At 50.5% G+C, this 13,604-nt stretch overlaps 1 protein-coding gene across 1 annotated transcript; it reads left to right on the top strand.

Annotated features, from left to right (window-relative positions):
* Positions 1–443: 443 nt before the first annotated feature.
* SCGB1A1 (secretoglobin family 1A member 1) lies at positions 444–7,186 on the top strand. The gene is made up of 4 exons (XM_032414807.1): positions 444–498; positions 2,964–3,151; positions 3,632–3,656; positions 7,116–7,186. Exons 1-4 carry the CDS (start codon positions 444–446, stop codon positions 7,184–7,186), a joined length of 339 nt encoding a protein of 112 aa, XP_032270698.1.
* Positions 7,187–13,604: the final 6,418 nt, after the last annotated feature.

The raw sequence follows: 13,604 nt of genomic DNA on the forward strand, positions 1-13,604 counted from the left end.
ATGTGTGAGGGGCCTTAGGCCTCAGTTTCTCCTGGGGTGATGGGTCCAGGTGGACTCTGCAATTGCCTCTGTTGATCTGGACTGGCCCGGCACTCAGGTTCAATGAGAGTGGCACAGGTTGCCGGCTCTCCACACCCTCTGACTTGAGTCCCCTTGTGGCAGCCACATAGGACTCTGTGTTTCCCCATCCAAGTGCCCATTGTGTAAACTCAGTTCCAATGAGGAAAGAAACTGGGTTGAGAAAAGAGAATATTTACTTTTCCCACCAAGCTGATACCCAAGTAAATAGTGTGGTCCCATCAGTAGAGCCCAGGCCCTGCCCTCCTCCTCCCCTCCAGGTAGAGCCTGGAGCATTTAAGAAGGCACCCCGATGGGCATGTCTCACACAAGACCACCCGATCCAGACACAGGCCAGCGCCTCACTCGCCAGCCTCCTGTCCACCATGAAGCTCGCTGTCATCCTCGCCCTGGCCACCCTGGCTCTCTGCTGCAGCCCTGGTGAGTTCCCAGAGCCCCTCTCCCCCAAGCCAGGCTCAAGAACCCTTCCTGCTCCCCAGTTCTGCTTCCCAGTTCTGCTCAGGGGGCAGCTGCTTAGCTGGAACACTGAGTCCCAGCCAGGAAGCCGGGTCTGTGAACAGGGCCATCTTGGGAACTTGGGGAGCGCCTTGAGCCCATGAGGAAACCTGGAAGGGATCCCATCTTCCGTAGCCAACAACTTCAGAATTGCAGTGTTGGAACAGACTGGAGGCAGGAATGGAGGAGATCCCGTAATGGATGTGTGTGTTCAATGGCCAACAGAATAGGAATGATGAGCTCCTCAGAGCCCAGTCTCTCCAAGAGACCCCCAAGATGCCAAGACACCATGGTACAGTGCCACCCTCAGGTCTGGGGTCTCCACACCACTTTGGCAGCCGAAGCGGCTAGAAGGAGCTGCAGAGCCTCATGTCTCCAAAAGAAATCCAAGCTAAGGCAAGGTCACCCATTCTGGGCAGAGAGGAATATTCTAGAAAGGGATCTTCCCTTTGGGAAACTGCCAACCCAGAGTGGAGTTTTCTAAACATTTCTGTCCTCTGCCAAAAGGATTAGGAGTCTCTGAATAGTTGCAGCTGTCATTAAGAGGAAAGGAATTGCGGGGGGGGCGGGGGGGGGGGTAGAGGGAGGGAAGGAGGGAAGGACAGAGGGAGGGAGGAAGTCCCCTGATCTTTTGGTAATTGAGTTACCTGGTTTTTACTCTGTATCAGCCTCTTCTACTCCTTTTAATAAGCAAACAAACAAAAAGTTTTTTAGCAAATTTCAATTAATTCACTTCGAAAGTTTCAGGACACCCATGGCGATAAGTTTGATGACCCTGGGGAGTGGCAGAAGAGCTGGAAAACCAAAACCAAGAGGCAATGGAGACAACTATTGTGTAGAGATATTTGTCTTTAAAGGGAAATAACATCATTTTGGACTGACATGTACAGTTGACATGTACTGAACCGCACAGGGGTTGGGAGCGCTGACTGCCCCCCACACAGCCAAAAATCTGCCTGTAACCTTTGACTTTTAACCACTCACAGCCTGCTGTTGACCAGAAGCCCTACCGATAATATAAACCGCTAATTAACACATAGTTTGTATGTCGTATGTATTATATACTGCGTTCTGACAATCAGACCCAACCTTTTCTGAATTTTTTCATTTTTTCTAGGCTACTCAGTTCATCTGTGAATCTCTTCAAATTGTCACAAATCTCAAAAAAAAAAAAAATTCCAATACATTTATTGAAAAAAATTCACACGTAAGGGGCCCCATGCAGTTCAATCCTGTGTTGTTCAAAGGTCAATTGTATGTTACTTAGATCTCAGTGCTGTGCATAGAGCTGGTGGCTCAGCAAGATAGGGCTGGAACATGGTAAGGGGTGGATCTGGGATGCCTTTGTGTATTTGTGTGTTTGCACACATGTCATAATAACAATAATAATATCCCCATTTATTCAGCACTGACAGTGTGCCAATCACTGTTCTGAACCCCTTTTGATCCTTACAATAACCCCATGAAATAGGGATATTATTCCCATTTTACAGATGAGAAAATGGAGCCACACAAAGAGAAAGTAGCTTGCCAGATGACATAGTAAGTTGCAAAGCAGGGCTCTAAGTTCCGGAGGGGGTTTGACTTGGAGTGGCCATTCTGGGGGTCCCTGGAGTCCAGGCAGGGAAGCGGAACTTGCACACGAGGCAGAGAATTCAAGGACGGGGACCGAGACTCAGGGCGTAGGAAGCAGTGACTCTCCCCCATGTTCCTGGGGCAGAGGCCTGAAAAGGGAGCACAACCTGGGGAGCACTACGGGTGAAAGGAACATAGTGAGGCCAGGCGTAGACACAAGAGGCAGGTGGGCAGGTGAGTGCACCCCAGGGGCCCAGTGCTCATGGTGCACACCTCTTCCCGGGTCAGTTCAGGGGCTTGCTCTTGGCCTGGACAAGTATTTCTTCCTGCCAGAGCCTGACTCTGCCCCCTGCCCCCCCACCACCCCCCGTGGCAAGTGGCTCAGACCATCACTAACCACGGGTAAGAGGCATGCTTCCGGCGGGACAACAACCAGAAACCCTCAGCAGCCCCTTCCCAAACCCCCACTGTTGCATAAAAGATCAGATCAGCAGCTTCTTTTATCAGTCCTCCACCTGGAGCTCTAACAGAAAGAACAAATGGCAAATTGCCCCACCCCAACCCAGGAAGTACAAGGAGGGCTCGGGCAAGCCACGAGAAGCTGGCTGCAACCCCGGAAAGCCTTCCCACAGTGCCAAAGAGCCAACGGCGTGGAGCACCACCAGATCTCACGTTCCACACCATCCCATCGACAGAAAGGCTGCTCTCTCTTGCTGACAGGCCCGCCTGCTTGCCTCTGGGGCGGGTCCAGCCAGGGGGCTGGTCAGCTTGGAAAAGGGCCTGGACATGCATGCTCTCTCTTTTCTGTGCTTCAGCTTCTGCAGAGATCTGCCTGAGCTTTCTGAATGTCACCAGAACCCTCTTCACGGACACGCTCTCCAATTACGAGGCTGCGATTGAATTTTTCCTCCCAGACGCCGACATGAAAGATGCGATGATCCAGCTGAAGAGTCTGGTGGACACCCTACCCTCAAACACCACGGAGAACATCCTAAAGTTCATGGTACATAGCTCCCTTCCCTCTGTGCCGCTTAGCAGCGGGTCCGCCCCCCCACCCAGTCCCTCGGCTGCAGCCTCGCCCCATTTTTTTGGAGCCCTTTCTAGCCCTTTGGAGCAGACTCAGTCATCTTACGCTTTTTAAGAGGCTTCTGAGAAATAATTAGAACTCTTACAAGCTTAGCTCTTCCCAGAGCTACTGAACCTCTTAACTGACACTGAAGTTTCTGCATGCAGACATCTTGCTCTAACTTTGAGTTTCGCTCACTGTTGTCTTGGGGTTTTTTGGTGTGTGTCTGTTTTAGGGCATAATCTTAAAGAGCCCAACGTGTGCTTAGGACTTAGAAGCTGAAGATCTCCAACTGCTGGAGCTCCTGCGGGTCCTGGACACCTCCTTCACTCCGTCCCCAGCCTGGTTCCCTTCAATAAAGTAAAGCATCACACCTTTGTGCCCCCTGCCCCCGCCTCTTTTTTGCTCACCTGCTAGAGTGAGGAGGTCTGCCACTGTGAGGGTAAGGTTAGCAGGTGCAAAGAGAAAGGCAGTGGCCACGCAAACACATCTCCGAGGGGCCCAGGTGTCTCAATCCCAGTCCCCCACACATATCAGACTGGCCACAGGTGGCAAGACAGTGTCCAGCACACACTCCCTGGCCTGGGCAGAGAGCCACCCAGGGCCCTGCTCAAACTTAACCTAGAGGGGAAGAAAAGGGGGTCCATAGAGGGTGGCGGCTGACCTCAGACAGACTCCTCAACCTCCAGCCATTTAGTGATGAAATTAACTGTTCTGTAAATATCTAAGCTGATTATGCTACCCAGCCACACCTGGGATGGAAGCGTCTGCTTCCAGCATGTGGACAGAGCAGTTGGGATTGCTCAGGGGCCGGGTGGCCCAGCGTCAGAGCGCCTCACATCACACACAGCGCACAATCCCCCGTGGAAGGAATCCGATTCCTGTAAGACACTTTACACAACAAAGGCGGGAAGGTTCGGTTCCTTGATTAGGGATCCAAGGTGTTTGGGGTGACTTTGAGGGTGACAGACCCTGACTCCTCAGGGCCAGCAGGGGGGTTCACGTGGAGTCCCCAGGCATGGCGGGATATATGCTACATGAAATTATTTATTAAACTATTTTTTAAAGGGGGTGGAGAACAGGAAAAAAAAAAAAAACAACCCTGTTATGCATTTCCTAGATCCTTTTATCTGTCACCACAGTTAGGACATTGTATTTCCAGGTTGGTTGGTTTGTTTTTAAGTAGTCTCCATAACCTGCATGGAGCTCAACGTGGGGCTTAAACTCACAACCCTGAGTTCAAGACCTGAGCTGAGATCAAGAGTCGGACACTTCACCGACTGAGCCACCCAGGCACCCCTATATTTCCAGGTTTAAATCGGAAAAGCCTACAAGTCAATCTGTCCATTCACATCAGTCTTACTTTAAAGACATCTCTGCCCCGAAGAGAATCCCGGGGTGGGAAGTGGTGTCACAGATGCAGGGCTGGTCAGCACCGGGTTACTGCTGTCCACCGTCCACATCCACGGGGTGATGCTTTTGCGCCCTGACTTGTGCCCCTGCCCCCTTCCCTGAGTCCCTATTCAGTCAACTTTCTTGCAGAAAGAGAATCAGTCACCCCTTTCTTCTGTGGCAAAGGAGTCTTCAGGCATGAAATTAATTCCTAGGTATTTACTGGCACTTTCGATGCACGCATAGTGGTGCTGGGCACTCTGAGGAACCCAGGAGCAGATTTCATAACCCAGCAAGTATGTGTAAAGCACTTGCTCTGGGCCCGAAGGGCGCTAAGGCCCAAGTATGGCAGTGTGAATAAAGCAGGGGCTTCAGCTCTCAGGGAGCTGGCGATCGGATGGGGAAGCTCACCAGCTCTGGCAAAATAAGTCAATAAACAGGTGGATGGAACAGCGATAAAAACCATAAAAGAAATCCATGGAGTGATGCGAGCCAGAGGAGCTTAGACAGGCCAACTGTAGCTCGGGAGGCCCCCTTCTTAGGATTTGAGCAGAGACTTAAAGGGAGGACAGGAGCCAGCCCCCGGGGGAGGGCATTCCAGGCAGAGGGTAAAGCAAGAAGGAAGATCAGGCAGATGCACAGAGAACAGAGTGTGGGGGATGCCTGGGACACCCCCTCCCTTCTTGAAGCCCCACTGAACCCAGCCCTTGGACCCCAAGAGAAAATTCAGAACCTGTCTAAAGAACCTTACCTCTAGGTTCTGTTACCTGTCCCCAAAAGAGCCCAGACCTCCTCCCCAGACCATCTACCCCACCTCTCAAACTCCACTTGTCCAGAGGAACTCATGCTCCACCCCTCACCCCAGGCTCTTTCCAATCTCAGTCCGCTCTCCGGCTGCTGCAGCCAGAAGGACGGGCATCCCTGACCCTGCCCTGGGCAGTGCCCATTGCATCCAGCCAAGCAAGTCAGCCTCCAAAGCATCTAGGAACTCCCTCCATGTCCCCAGGGCCACCCCCGACTGGGCCACACCAGCCATCTCTCCCTTCACAACCCAGGGGCCTCTTAGCTCACACTCAGCGCCCCTGAAGGCCATTCTCCTCCCAACTGCCAAAGTTATTTTAATCACATGAAAACCTCCTTCCACCACCACCCTCCTCTACCAAGTAAAATCCTTCAAAGCTTTCTAGCGCTCTTATAAAATGCAAACTGCGGAACCTGCCCATCACTGGCTCTCACCTCCCGCCCTCCTTCCCGTTGCTTATTCCCTCTGCTCAGCCCACGACCCACCCTCCCTCCCTGCCTTCAGGTCAGTGTTTTTTTTTAAGAGCCAAACCCCTTCCCACCTCAGGGCCTTTGCCCTGTCCTCACAGCATCAACTGCTCAAAAGTACTGTTGATGGGTTTAGAAAATGGCCCTAGAACAAAATGTGCAAAGAATAGAATTTGTCATAAAGATGTGTCCCGTGTGGATATAAAAACACCCCCCTGTTCCGTGGCCATCGGTCCCCGGCCGGGCCACACCACCCGCGAACACTGAATGAAAGTGGAGGACGTGCGGAGGGGAGGCAGGCACGGAAAGAGCATCGGCGGAGTGCAGGCAAGGAGGCTGCTGAAGAGAGAAACCTCTGCAGGCGGAATTTTCCAGCCCCACGGGCGGGCGGGCGTAGACGCGCCTTCCCCGCCCTCAGCGCCCGGGGCGCGCGGCCACTAGGGGGCGGTGTCGGCCAAGGTGTCGGGGAGCGGACGCGCGGCTCCCACAGCCTGCGCACCGCGACCCTGAGCCCTCCCCGGGACAGATGATGAAACCCAGCGCCTTCCTGGGGCGCTTTTATCGCGTATATGATTGCTTTAATGTGATCTCTGAGATTTTTTAAATCAGAATTCTGAGAAAACACAGGGACAGTCCCACAAACAAAGCGGTTGCCCGCGGAAGGCTGCCAGTGATGTGTCAGCCCTTTGGGAATTAGTAATAATTCCATTCCCAGACGATTCCAAGGGCGAGTCCAGCAGAATCTACAACCTGCGAGGACCAAGGGGCGCTGCTAGAGCTGTCTTTCGACCTCATTCCGCCCCATTTTTCAAGTCTGGCAGCAGAAAGTGCAACCTAGTAATTATCTTTATAGATGGCTTACTTGCTGGGGGGCATTCTTGCAATTTCTTAGTCTTCACACAACCCAGATTCCAGAGCCCAGGCCCCAACCCCTGCTCTACAGAGAATGAGATTCCAGATGCAGGAATCTGCTAAGCCAATAAATAAGATTGATGAGCAATGTCCACCCACCCCCAAACACACACGTGCACACACACATCCTAAAGCCACCACGCCCCACCCTTCCTTGTGGGACAATGCTGAGGGACTGTGGGACAAAAGAGGGACTCTGTGGTGGTAAAAATTCCAGAGCAGGTCATCAAGATTGGCAGTTTCAAAAGAGATTCTTGGCAGAAGGTGGGACCCTGGTGGGGGGCCTCCTGACTCTCCCACCTCCTACACTCACGCCCTCACTGCTCAGGCCCCGGGTTCTTCTGCATCCAGGTCATCATCAACTCACATACCTTTGCCTCCCGTGAGCCCTCCACCTAGGTGAGTATTGTTCAAACAGATAAGGATCCCAGGGCCATAAAAGGTTCAGAATTTTAATTACCTATTCACAGCCGGGGAAGTATTTACCTAGGGCAAATACAACACAGGTATCTTGAGATGAAAAGAAGTACAATTATATTGCAGCGGGTGTCCGCCTCAAGGGGGCTAGAGATGTAGGTGATCCACACGAATGTGAGCTCTCAACACGGAAACATGTGTTCAGTTTTGAGAGAACAGAATGCAAGATGAACGGATCCCAACCACAGAAAGAGCACGAATCCGTGTGATGCGTGTTGCCAGAAAGCAGAAGGAGATTGGAGAACTGAAGGAATGTTCGTCGGGTTCTTTTCTGTCTGCATGTGCTTACCCATAAGTTAGAGCACAGGTCCGCACACTCTGGCCAGCAGCCTGCATTCAAGCCATGGCCTGTTTTTGAAGATTTTATTTATGTATTTATTTATTTGACAGAGAGAGACACAGCGAGAGAGGGAACACAAGCAGGGGGAGTGGGAGAGAGAGAAGCAGACTCCCTGCTGAGCAGGGACCCCGATGTGGGACTCGATCCCAGGACCCTAGAGTCATGACCTAAGCCGAAGGCAGACACTTAACTGACTGAGCCACCCAGGCACCCCCACTTTTCTTTCTTTTAAAGATTTGAGAGAGAGAGAGCGCACGTGCGTGCACAAGTAGGGGGGGAGGGGAGGGCAGAGGGAAAAACAGACGCCACACTGAGCAGGGAGCCAACTCGGGACTCGATCCCAGGACCCTGGGATCATGACCTAAGCCAAAGGCAGACGCTTAACCGACTGAGCCACCCAGGCGCCCCATCCATGGCCTGTGTTTGAATGGACCTCAAGCTAAGAAGGGTTTCTACATTTGAAGAAGGAAGAGGAGAGCAGAAGAAAAAGTTTGCCCACCCCTGTATCATATAAATATATAATTATATAACCCGCCATTTCCACCATGAATATGTCAAACACCAAAACAGGGAGGCCAGTGTATGAATGTAAGCCTCCTGCGTTTGAGAAGCATTACACGCAAACTATCTAAAGAAAAAATTTACAATGCATCCCAACAAAGCAAAAAATATATATATATATGTATAAACATTAAAAACAAAGGGGAAAAGCCCAAGAAAATTGTATTTTTAGCACTATATTAGTTTGTTGTTGTTGTTGTTGTTGTTTTATTTGACTGAGAGAGACACAGCGAGAGAGGGAACACAAGCAGGGGGAGCAAGAGAGGGAGAAGCAGGCCTCCCGCCGAGCAGGGAGCCCGATGCGGGGCCCGATCCCAGGATCCCGGGATCATGACCCGAGTCGAAGGCAGACGCCCAACGACTGAGCCACCCAGGCGCCCCAGCACTATATTAGTTTTGGCGTTCATACCTCTGAGGAGCCCAGGGGAAAGACCGCATTCCTCGACCACATTGTCAACTAAAGTGTGAATCTGGGTGAAAATGGTCTTTGAAAATAGTCTGTCACCCCCACCACCTGCCAACAAAGGAACATTTACCCTTGAAGGAAAGAGGAACGGCGAGTCTCAGACACTTGCCATCACACTGCAAAATCCCAGGGCTTGCCGCTGCTCTAAGTCAGTGTGTCCCTGAAGTGATTGATCGCTAGGAAAGCTAGTTTTAACACCCTCAATGCATGAAACAGTTGAGGTTAGCCTGACAGAAAGATCTATAAATGACTCACAAGGCAGGAAAGAGGAAGCAAAACTAGCCCTCATCAACTTTATCAGGATGATGTGGCTAAAATTATGTCTAGTTTATGGCTGAGGCAGGGCATGCTGTTTGTGAAGGCCAAGGGACTGGTGGGTAGTAATTCTCCGCAGGGTGACCGCCACTCAGAACGGCTTCAGATGGCCGATAAAGCACACCTTGATCGGTGCTGGTGGGGCCACACAAACAATGCATCCTGAAACGTGTAATTAGGGAACACTCCTCCCAAGCACTTACAGAACACACCAACGGGCACATGGGACAATGTGAGGATGAATCATCCGTAGTAAGCCACCCCACATCTTTCCATGAGCAAACTAAAATTATAAGACCATAGTACATGCGGGGGGGAAAAAATCTGAAAATAGATTCAGCTAAACATGCACAGTGGCCAGTGTCGGGGTTTGGAATCTAGATCTGTTTCCCACCAAGTGAATAGATTCCTAACCCATCGCAAAAGTCTAGTTAACTCATAAAATATCTGAGGCTGTGTGTCTGCGGCACCCGACCATCCCGTGTTAAGTGTGAGGCCCATAACTACAGAGCGTCCTTTAGAATTCCCTCCTGTGGTTCTAGTAGCCCAAGAGGTACTCCCCCAGCCCTGGGACAGGGTAGAGGCTCAGGTCAGGGGCTGCCTTGCGGGACAGATGAGATGAGGAGCAAGCTTCAGGGTACTGGGCAGGAGAAGAGTCTTCTGCCCCCACCCCGACCCTATGTGTCCAATCAGTCTCTGAGTCCATGTCCTCAGTTTCCCTTGACCTTGTCCCCTTCCTGCTGCCCCTGTTGTCAATAGCAGACCTTCACCATCTGTAGCCTGGATTATTGCAAAGAGCCTCTAAATTCATTTCCTATGGCTGCTAGAACAAATTGCCAGAAACTTGGTGGCTTTAAAAAATGTATTATCTTATAGGTCTAGGGGTCAGAGGCCCAAAATGTGCTAAAAATCAAGATGTCAGCAGGCTGTGTTCCTTCTGAAGGCTCTAGGGGAGAATCCAGTTCCTTGCTTTCCCGTTTCTAGAGGCCACCTTCGTTCCTAGCCCTGTGGTCCTTCCCCTACCTTCAAACTCAGCAGTGCAGCCTCTTCTGTTCTCTGGTTCTGGTCTCCTCCTCTGCCTCCCTCGGCGACAGATGAGGATCACTGTGCTTGCACAGCGCCCACCCCCACCCCCCCAACCCCCCGTAAGCCAGGCTGCTCATGGCCACTCAACGTCCTCTGATTAGTCATCTCAATTCCACATGCAACCTTCATTCCCCTTTGCCATGGAACCTAACATATGCACAAGTTCTGGGGATTCAGACGTGGGCCTCTTTGGGAGTCATCATTCAGCCCCCAAATAGTCTCTAAGATTTCAGTCGTGCCCCCTTCCACAATACTCTCCCCGCAATTGGCAGAAATCAAACAGAAATGCCATGCTTTTGTTTAAAAGCCTTCTCTGCTACCAGTCTCCTATAGGATAAAGTCCAGACTCCTCACCCGGCCCTGGAGGCCCTCCTTGGAGACGGGCCCTGCCTGCGGCTCTGACCTCAAAGCCTCCTGCTTCCCCCACCTACACCGCAGGTGCAGCAATGGGCAAGGCTTGGAAATAAGGTTGCCCTCCAAATTAGGCTGGCAAATTCACGGACAGTGGATGCAGTGAGCCGTCTACGGGGATGAACCAGGAGATGGTCCCTAACGAAGAGGAAAGGTTTCTGCCATATCCTGTAATCCACCAAGGTGCGAGGGCGTCACGTGAAGAACGCTGGGGTCATCTAGTAAGTGGAAATCCAAGCCGATGCACTGTGCCCTGCTGGATGAACAGAAAGGGCTGGTGTGCCAAAGACGAGGAGTGGGCAACAGCACAGCGAGACAGGAGGTCCTGAGCAGGAAGAAGGGACAATGAAGAGTCTGCCGCTTCCGTCCGCAAGGAGCCTTGACTGGGTCCCTTCAACCAGGCTCTTTATACTAAGTCTGTGCTCACCGCCCAACCTTCCTGACTTGTCCACAGGGCAGAATATACTTGTCTAGTCTACTAGACAGTTTTCACAGCAAATTAACAAATGTGCTCCTGGGGGCGCCGGGGTGGCTCTGTAGGTTAAGCATCCAATGCTTGGTTTCAGCTCAGGTCATGATCTCAGGGTCGTGGGACTGAGCCCCACTTCAGGCTCCATGCTCAACACAGAATCTGAGATTCTTTCCCTCCCCGTCCCTTCCCTCTGCTCCTCCCCCTGCCCCCTGCTCTCTCTCTCTCTCAAATAAATAAAACCTTTAAAAATAAATGTGATCTGGTTGCAGCTATGGGTCTGGACGCTTAGTGTTCAGCCTCCTCTGAGAGATGGAGCCCTTCACATTCTGTCCCCTCACACAGGTTCTCAAGCGACAAAGCCAGGAGAAAGACCCAGGTCCCACTTCTCATCTGGTTCCCCCAGACAGCCCCAGGTGTGTGGTCTATGGAAGACAGACAAATGGAAGAAAGGGCGAGCAAGCGGGAAATCAGATGCCACCAGCCCAGAACAGAGGATCCTTCTGGTGGGCAGACCCCCTTCCTCAGGTGACACTTACCTGCGTTACTGTGAGGCACACACATTTATATCCAAAAGAGGCACCACATCCATGCTGTTCATATCTCCACACCTTTGCACGCAGTTCCCACTGACTGAAGTACCCTCTCTTCCCAAAGTCACCTGAAGATCCACACTCTACCCTTCATGATCCATGCAATATCTGGGACATAATTATACTCAAAAAAATCCATCATTTTTCTAGAATTCAGACTTAACTGGGCATTCTTTTTATCTGCTACATCTAGCAAATTTGCGGTTCTTCAAGACTCAGCTCTTGGGCTCTTCCTACCCTGCCCCTGCTGCCCCGAGGTCCGGGGACTCTCTCTACCACCATCGCACCTCACCCAGGCTCTGTCGTACATTTATCTCACGGGAACAAGTTCGCTTGTATCTGCTTTCCTCTCTCGAACATGAGCCCCATGAATGTGTGATCCAAATTTGTGTTATCTTGCCAGTCATTGAAGAAAAATTAGAAAATCCAGGTAAGCAAAAGGGGAGAAAAAAAAAAAGCACTCATATGAATCCAGTACAGCAGGGTCCTACTTTTGAGCCTCTGATGGAAAGATTGAGACCGATGTGGAAACTCAGACAATAGATTAAGCACATTACAGGCATAGAGGGCCTTTTTATTCCCATCTCTCTTCTTGCAGGTGGGACCACATCAGTCACCAAGTGGTCCCAGAGAGATAACCCTGGCTCCCAAAGAAGATCTGCCATCACTCACTGGCCAACCCCTTGGAAGAATGCACGTGTTCATGGGCAAGAAGCTCTAACCAAAGCCAACGCATTCCAAAAAGTTTGAAATTCATTGTTTCCCCCTGGCTCCTGTCTTTCTTTCTTCCAATAAAGATGAGATCAGCTTATCCAATTGGATGCTCTGTAAACCACAAATCTATCTGAAGTGTACTCATTTCACCCTTGATGAATTTCAAGACCTGATTATTTTGCAATTATATCAATGTTGATAAGTGTTAACTATTAACCAGATAACCAAAAAATTATTTTTGGATAACCAAAAAAAATCAAATTTTGATGTCTCACATCATAGAACAAGAATTTTTGTATGTATCCCCGTAACGGGAAACTTTGAAAAATCATATGCATAAAGAAACATATTGACTGATGTGTTAAAAATAACATTTTTATTTTTGTAGACTGATAAAGAGGAAAGAGAAAGGAGGGAGAGAATGTGCTCAGGCTCTCTCTAGCTCCTCGTCATATGGAGTCAGAAGTCATGCACGGACTCTGAAAATTGATACAAAGTGACCAGAATCCAACTCTCCCTGTGATTTCTTTTTTACATTTTTATTTATTTATTTATTTATTTATTTATTTGTTTGTTTGTTTGTTTGTTTTAGAGAGGGAGACAGAGAAAGCGCGGGGGGAGGTGCAGAGGGAGAATCTTAAGCAGACTCCACAACCAGCTTGGAGCCCAACACGGGGTTTGACCTCACAACCCTGACATCATGACCTGAGCCGAAATCAAGAGTCAGACGCTTAACCCACTGAACCCCCCAGGGGCCCCACTCTCCTGATTTTTAGCGCCAGGGAAGGGTGTAGTGAGAACCACCAGCACTGACCCAGCATAGATGCTCGATAGACGTTTATTGAATGAATGAGTAAGACAACCACCAGGGCCCCGCAGTTGCCAAAGCCCACCCTGGTTACAAATGTAAGCCCACACCTGATCCCCTTAGAAGTGAAGAAATGCACCAAGTGGAACTCCTGCAGCAGCCCTGTGTCCAAAACGGGCTGGGGCTCTCGAAGCCACCTCGTGGAAGGTATTCCTTTAACTGCAGGTGTTTGTTTCCTTTGGCACAGTAAGATGTAATTTCCCATTTTTAGAACAATGCTCCAAAGAACAGTCACAAAAACAGCTTTCAGAGGGGGCGGTTTTCTTCCTGGCCACTGCTACAGCCCTGTAAAACAACAATAACAACGGGATTTTTATTCAAAACACTGTTTGCCTCTCTCCGTAAAATCAGGAGGCCATTCGTTAGCTTCTCATGAGCTGAGAAAAGATCCCTGCGACCCCTTGGTAGAGCATCCAAACAAACTCTTCTCTTTAGGAGGGGTCGATTTGGAAACGACTCTGCTGTTGGATCTGTTTTGGTCTTGATACACCTCCCTCCATGTGATTCCTATGCGGTA

This window comes from Phoca vitulina, unplaced genomic scaffold, assembly GCF_004348235.1.
Source record: "Phoca vitulina isolate PV1807 unplaced genomic scaffold, GSC_HSeal_1.0 scaffold16, whole genome shotgun sequence".
Lineage (NCBI taxonomy): Eukaryota > Metazoa > Chordata > Mammalia > Carnivora > Phocidae > Phoca > Phoca vitulina.